This window comes from Myotis yumanensis, unplaced genomic scaffold, assembly GCF_028538775.1.
Source record: "Myotis yumanensis isolate MYYU_CA2020_CCGP unplaced genomic scaffold, mMyoYum1.0.hap1 SCAF_10, whole genome shotgun sequence".
In the NCBI taxonomy this organism is placed as follows: Eukaryota; Metazoa; Chordata; class Mammalia; order Chiroptera; family Vespertilionidae; genus Myotis; species Myotis yumanensis.
The window spans coordinates 10,204,070-10,211,638 of NW_027223761.1; the positions used below are offsets into that span (position 1 = coordinate 10,204,070).

Consider the following 7,569-nt stretch of genomic DNA (forward strand, 5'->3'; position numbering starts at 1 on the left):
AGTTTTCCTGGTGGATTGAACTCAAAGGTGTCTGGAAGACAATGTGATCTGTTGTCTTATTTGTTTTCTTAGGTTTTGCTCCTCCATTCCCTCCTCCAACCATTTTTTTCACCCTTAAACCTTTATACCATTAAGTAAAATGCAACATGGGGATTTTCTTCATTGAATTGAAAACCACATTTGGGTAATAAAGTAATTGGGAGAGAGAGAGAGAGAGAGAGAGAATGAATATGAATTACCAACTTGATACAAACATGAAACTTGTTTGATGGAGGGAAAATCAAGCGCATGCTGCCAGGAGACCCGAGCTAGAATTTTAGTTTCTCCACTTGCTAACTGTGAGATCTTGAGCAACCGCCAGCCCTGCTTTGTGCGTATTTTCTCATAGAATAGTATCATTTCCTTAGAGAAATCGTCCTGGACACCCCCTCCGCCCTCACCCCCAACACTAGGTCTAATCCTGGGCCATCATGCTCTCATCGCCCCCCCCCCCCCCTAGACTGTAATATAAGCTCCATGAGCCCAGGGACCCGGATCTGTGGATTTTACTGAGGCCAGAACCGAGGGCAGACACCGTGGAATGGGTGAGGGAATGAATGGAGCTGACCTAGATGCTCCACTGGCGCAAGAAAGGCAGAGCGACCAACCTCAAAGCACAGTGACCGGTGGAGGTGAGCGCGCTCGGGCAAGTGGGTGTCGGTTCCAAGCTGTTGGCTATAAACGGTTCCTCTACCCTCTGGAGTCACAGCCTCTGTGGCTCAGAGAAATTCCCAGAGATTTACATAAGGCTGAGTGAATCACACCGCCGGTAACGGAGAAGGCTAAGGGACCCGCCCTGATCCGGCTCAGGCTGCGCCTGGGCGCAGCGGGGGTTCGTCCGAAGTTTGGAGGAGGCCAGGCCCTGCCCAAGCCAAGAGGCCCCGCGACCACTCCAACCCCGGCCAGGGCCAGGGCGCGTCCCTCGCAACCGGCCGGACTCCAGCTCAGCGCCGCCCCCTCCGACGCCCCCGCGCGGGCTCCGCTCGCCCAGCCTCCTCCCCGCCCCTCGATCCCCAACCCAGTGTGGGGCTGCCTCTCCGAAGCAGCCATTGCCGCTTTAAGGGGAAGAGGAGGAGAAGGGGGCGGAGGAGTGGGGGGCGGGAGCGGCGGCGGAGGAGGGGGAGGGGGATCCCCCTCGCGCCCACGTGGTCCGGACGCCTGTGAATCGCGCCCGCCGGAGGGTCTCACAGCGAAATACAAAAGCAGCTGGGAAGCGGCGGCGCAGCGAGTTCCCAGCGCCGGGGAGACTCCGCACCGCCTCGCGGCCGCGATGGGGCCGAAGCGCCCGGAGCCCGGGAGCCGACCGGCAGCCGGGCCCGCCTCGCCGCCGGGACCCGGGCGCCCGGGCTCGTCTTGAAGCGGCGGGAGAAGCATGGGCAGGAGGATGCGGGGCGGCGCTGCCGCCACCGCGGGGCTCTGGCTGCTGGCGCTGGGCTCGCTGCTGGCGCTGTGGGGCCGGCTCCTGCCGCCGCGGACGGCGCTGCCCGCCTCCCAGCCGCCCGAAGACCGAACCCCACGCCGCCCGGCCGGGGGCGGCGGCCCGGAGTCGGCGCCCCGCTTCCCTCAGCCCCCGTTCCGGGCGCGGGACCCCCGCGGCGCCTCCCTGAAAACTTTCCGGACGCTGCTCACCTTGGCGGCCGGCGCCGACGGTCCTCCGCGGCGGCCCCCGGGGGAGCGCCGGCGGCGCGTGCCCGACGGGCGGCCCCGGCCGGAGGAGCTCGCCGTGGTGCTCGGGGGCGTCTTCTGGAGCCGCGGCCTGGAAGAGCAGGTGCCCCGCGGCTTCTCGGAGGCCCAGGCGGCGGCGTGGCTGCAGGCGGCGCGCGGCGCCCGGGTGGTGGCCCTGGAGCGCGGGGGCTGCGGGCGCAGCTCCAACCGGCTGGCGCGCTTCGCCGACGGCACCCGCGCCTGCGTGCGCTACGGCATCAACCCCGAGCAGATCCAGGGCGAGGCCCTGTCCTACTACCTGGCGTGTCTGCTGGGCCTCCAGCGCCACGTGCCGCCGCTGGCACTCTCCCGGGTGGAGGCTCGGGGCGCCCAGTGGGCGCAGGTGCAAGAGGAGCTGCGGGCGGCGCACTGGACGGAGGGCAGCGTGGTGAGCCTGACGAGCTGGCTGCCCAACCTCACGGACGTGGTGGTGCCCGCGCCCTGGCGCTCCGAGGACGGCCATCTGCGGCCCCTGCGCGCCGCCGGGGGCGAGCTAGCCAACCGCAGCCGGGAGGAGCTGGTGGACCTGGTGCAATGGACCGACTTGATCCTCTTTGACTACCTGACGGCCAACTTCGACCGGCTCGTCAGCAACCTCTTCAGCCTGCAGTGGGATCCGCGCGTCATGCAGCGCGCCACCAGCAACCTGCACCGCGGCCCCGGCGGGGCGCTGGTCTTTCTGGACAACGAGGCGGGCTTGGTGCACGGCTACCGGGTGGCGGGCATGTGGGACAAATACAATGAGCCGCTGCTGCAGTCGGTGTGTGTGTTCCGAGAGCGGACAGCGAGGCGCGTCCTGGAGCTGCACCGCGGCCAGGACGCGGCCGCCCGGCTGCTGCGCCTCTACCAGCACCACGAGCCTCGCTTCCCGGAGCTGGCTGAGCTCGCCCATCCCCATGCTCAGCTACTACAGCGCCGCCTCGACTTCCTTGCCAAGCACATTTTGCACTGTAAGGCCAAGTACGGCCGCAGACCGGGGACTTAGTATCACCGTGAGGAAGAGAGAGCGAGCGAGAGAAACCCCTGGCCGGGGAAATGGATGATGGGGGAAGGGCTGTCGCCTCTGCCACCGCCTGGGACCAGCCAGCCAACGCCCTGCCAGTGGCTTGAGCAAGAAGGCTGCTGAAAACTTCAGTTTCACCTACCTGCCCCCTTTCTCTCTGTCTCAAAGCTGTTTCCTTTCAAAGTTCTGGGAGAACTCACCCAGGTGAGAAGTGTAACATCCCCTCCACCCGGTTTATAAAAGGATTCTCCCCGGTGGCAGCAGGGAGTTTGAATCCCTGAGTTTGGCCCCCCGGTGGCTGTCTGTGTGGGAGATGCATCCTTATTCCTCGACCTCCTCCTCCTCCTCCTCTTTCCCAAAAAGGAAAACTTCTATTTGAGCCTTTGAGCTCATTCTGCAGTTTTCTACCAAACGCAGCGCTGGCGGCCAGAGGCGGCTGTGACATTGGCTGGTGGAGCCCCCTTCCTGTGTTCTCCCTTTGTTCCAGCTGGTGATGGTGAGATCACTGTTAAGAGCTGGGGAACGGATCCGGATAAGACAAAGAGATCAGGACCTCCAGAACCTGGGGAGCCCTGCAGACTCTGTGTATCTGACTTGTTCTTTACCGCTTGTCATTTTGGCCTGAAGGCTGCAAGTGTGGGACTGGCTGGCTGTGTGCACTGAATCACATAATGCATTTCTTCCCCCTTTCCCCCAATCGACCAAAATTTTGACAATGATGATGATCACCAGAAGAAAAAAAAAAATCAGTTTCATGCACTTTACTTTGTTTTTATTTTAATTTTGTATTGAGAAAAAAAACTTTTTTATTTGACAAAATTTGCCTACTATGTATATATGTGATAAAGTGTGGTGTAAATATACTAAACAAACTTATATTTCAATAAAAGGGAGTTTAAAATTTAGAACTTAATTCCTGATGGTTTTAACTGTTGGAGGTATCTGATGCCCTGTTTGGTTTTAGAATGAGTTTTAGGGTTTCTCCTTTATGTTTGCACTTTTAAAACAAACAACTCACTTGTGACTATGGAACTTATAGAATTAATTGAACAAAGACAAGAACAGATTCCCTGTTCTGCTCACTCAAATGAACCCTAGTGCTGGAAATTTCAGGTTTCAGCATAGCCTGTGGGGGAAGATGGAGAGAGAGGGGAAAGTATTCTATTTCCTGGCAAATAAAACTTTGATATAAAGGGATTTCACTGTAATATATTCCTATATTAATCATGTGGCAACTATGATAGAACCAGATGTGCAGACTATAAGATGACAAATTCCCCCTTTTTAAACTTTCACATGTTGCACATTGTTTGCAGCATTGTTATTACCGTGCATCACAATGTGTACAAATAATAAGCTGAAACACATTGCTAACAGGTAGAGAAAGTCGTAAATTAATTCTTCTCTTTAATCTCCTGACATAAATTCCATTGCATCCAGGAGATCATAATCTCCAACATCTGGACTCAGCATCCAGCTCCGTTCAGAGATGATACTGTTTATTTTTCCAGGTCGTAATAGCACGGTCCCCTCAGAGCAGCCATTGGGAGACCGGGAAAAAAGTGTGCAGTGCTTTGTATTTGACATTTGGCCTCTGCTTCTTGGGGACTTTAAATTTAGAAAATATTTTTGGATTGTCTTAAACTTCTTTTGACCCATGGAGGAGGGGGAAAGTGGCTTTTTGTTTTACAAGCCATTGGTGTTTTATCTTGGCATTTTATTTGATGTCTGGGTCCAAGTGATCTTGCCTGTTATCTTTTGTTTTATGTAATGACCTTTAACTCCAAAGTAAACTTTTGTTTACTTTAAAATGTCTTCTTTGACTAGTATTTATAAACCTGGAGTTTTATAGACTCCTGAAGATATTAAATCTCTGTGGGTTCCCTTCTCACTCTGCATGGCAACACAGTGTGTAACTTAACTACAATTTAATGCCACCCTTATGTTTCAGTGCCTTATGCTGAGCCAAATCTTATCTCAACTGAAAAAAAAAAATAGAATCCATAAACTTTGTAGTGATAGCCAATTTTTTTCATAATATAGCCACAATGTACTGGTAATGACAAATATATCTTTTTTCAATACAGTGTTAGAGAGAGACCTCCGATAATTACCTTTCAAAAAGAAACATTTTCCATTTCTGATAACCAATGAATAACTCTATGAGATTTGCTGCCTAATCAAGGGAGGCTGCTCCGAGGGAAGGATAACTATTCAGCAACCTGCATTTTTACCCGTCGTGGTCGTCAAGGAAAACCATGACCAGAGATAAGTTCAAAGTTTCACAGATTGTGCATGAAATACACCCTGACTCCCATCTCATTTCTACACTGGTGAGTTCTGGGCCAACAGCATTCTCCACATTCCTCCTAAACTTCAGCTCCAAGCCCAGACTTGACCATGGGTAACCCAGAACAAGAAACCAAGCATAATTTAAATGACTTCTTAGATTCTTTAGTGAACCGTATTTGCCTGGCCAAGAATAGGTTTAATTATATAGTCGAGTTGTTAAGGGAACCAAGACTTAATGACAGAGAACAGGTTTTAACTTGCTTATTCTTCGTGGATAATCGGTAGGCTGTGGGACAGAAAGATCAATTAAAGTTTTGCCATGGTCAGTGAATGCTGTTAGGGCCAAATCATTTTGCAGGTGAAGGGGAAAAAAGCTTCCAGACTGCAGCATGATGTGGAAAGAGTAATGGGTTCTGCAGAGACTACATTCTGAATTCTGTCCCTCACCTATTTTCTTTCAGCAAGTCATTTAACTTAGTTTCCTTGTCTATGAAATGGAGATTCAATCAGAGTATGCTGGGATTTAAATGCTAACATATAAAACATAAGGGCACCTCGTAAGTATTTTTTTTAAAAAACTCACTTCCTATTCATCTTTAACAAAACTTGCCCTTCCTTCACTTCAGTAAACTTTTACGAATAATTCTCATCATCAAAACCAAATCTAGCAGTTTTCAAAGTCAGGTTCGGTTTTTGAAGTGTGGCAATAAATTAATTCAACACATTGAGGACCCTCGTCTAGCCCCATGGAAAGCCCTGGATCATATGGCCAAGGGCACAGGTTTGGCCTCGACATGAGCTTGAGTGGGTTGTTTCAGGATCTAAGCAGACTCTGCAGAAGGGAGTTATACCACAACTATATGAGGAGATTTTATTAAAAGTAGATAGCTCCTTGCAAATTCATTGCCACTTCTGGAAAGCATCAAAAGGTGATGAATCTTTGCAAGAGGAACAATCCTCCCAATTCCTTCTGCCAAGAGAAAGTAGGCAGTCGACCTTTTCTCTGTGGATTTGACTGTTGATTAATTCGCACTGTCAATGACATAGTTCTAAACTCTATCAAGATACTTGCCCTCCTGAATCAGGAAGCAAAACAAATTATTCTAGCACATCTCAACACTTCTCAACCACGACGGCGGCTAGCAGAGCTCTCTAAGGCTGAGGGGTTGATTATGTGGATTAAACGAGTAAATATTTGTGATATCCTCAGAATAGTGCCTGGCACATAGCCTATGCACTGTAAGTGTTTGTTTATTGGTGGGGTAGATACTTTTCTCCTCTAAGTCAAAACCAGAGGCACTTGGAGCCCCAGGCAGGATCCTCTTTCATAATCCTGCCATATCTCTGCAGTCACAGAAGACTTTCTACATGCTCTGATTTTGGCCCAGGAAGACCAGCCAGAGTGCCTGAGTCTGGCAGGAATTGCCTAAAGCCCACAGTTGTCAGCTGGTTGTCTCCTTCCTGAGAATGCCCTCAATATGCGTCGTCACATGCACTCCCTCTTGTTCACAGGGAGGCTGTGATTCTGTTTCTCATGTATCTCATCAGCTCCCCATGTATCTCGTCAGTTGTAGAATTTGCATTTTCTGAGCTACCCAATAGTCTGGGATGATCGAAGCCTGGGCACTCATTATTTGTCTCCCCACACATCTGTCCCATCCCACAGGACCTCTAATCCCATACGGTATAAGTTCTGAAGGGGCAGAAGAAGAGAGAAGGAAGTCCGCTTGGATTGCTCCAGAAGGGAATAGAAAGTAAGCTACCAAGGTGGTTTGGAAACCACGGGCACAGCTGACACCCAACTGCAAGCATACGCTGATCATTACAGGATATTGGTAGTCAAGAGACCTGGGCCACTTCTGACTCATGTGTGACTTGGGAAAGTCATTGCCCCTCCCTGACTCCAGGTGTCTTACCTGGAACGGGAGGTGTTTGATTTGATTGGTAACTTTCCAGTTTTTTGTTTATTTGGTTGATTTTTCTACCAGAACTCACAATAAGTCACAGACACAAGAACGCGCACGTACGCGCGCACACACACACACCACACACACACTCAAAGGACTGAAATCAAAGTTTCCCACAGCAGCATATGCAACACACTTTCAATATTCAATTCCATTTTTATTCTCTTCTCTTCCTCTACTTCCCATTGCCAGGTGTGACCCTCTAAACCAGGGGTCCTCAAACTTTTTAAACAGGGGGCTAGTTCACTGTCCCTCAGACCGTTGGAGGGCCAGACTATAGTTTAAAAAAACACTATGAACAAATTCCTATGCACACTTCACATATCTTACTTTGAAATAAAAAAAACAAAATGGGAACAAATACAATATTTGTATTTGCATGTGGCCCGCGGGCCATAGTTTGAGGACCCCTGCTCTAAACTGATTTTAATTCATAAGTGTGGTTCAGTCTACTACAGTGTGCAAAACACAAGCCATAGCTTTCATTCTGTTCTGACCATGTATGAGCAAGTAGAGCTATTGTGGGGCTTGGGAGGGGAAACAATTCTTTGAATCTCTGCCTCA

At 50.9% G+C, this 7,569-nt stretch overlaps 2 protein-coding genes across 2 annotated transcripts in view; one reads left to right on the forward strand and one right to left on the reverse strand.

Moving 5' to 3' along the window:
- Window positions 1-1,853, reverse strand: part of PAMR1 (peptidase domain containing associated with muscle regeneration 1) — a 138,664-nt gene extending 136,811 nt beyond the window's left edge. Inside the window, exon 1 of the mRNA XM_070427790.1 lies at window positions 1,669-1,853. The gene's annotated coding sequence lies outside the window, so the exon portion shown is untranslated. The remainder of the gene's footprint in view (window positions 1-1,668) is intronic.
- Window positions 1,190-3,654, forward strand: FJX1 (four-jointed box kinase 1). The gene has a single exon (XM_070427796.1). The coding sequence runs from the start codon at window positions 1,412-1,414 to the stop codon at window positions 2,726-2,728; it is 1,317 nt and encodes a 438-aa protein (XP_070283897.1). The 5' UTR covers window positions 1,190-1,411; the 3' UTR covers window positions 2,729-3,654.
- The last annotated feature ends 3,915 nt before the right edge of the window (window positions 3,655-7,569 follow it).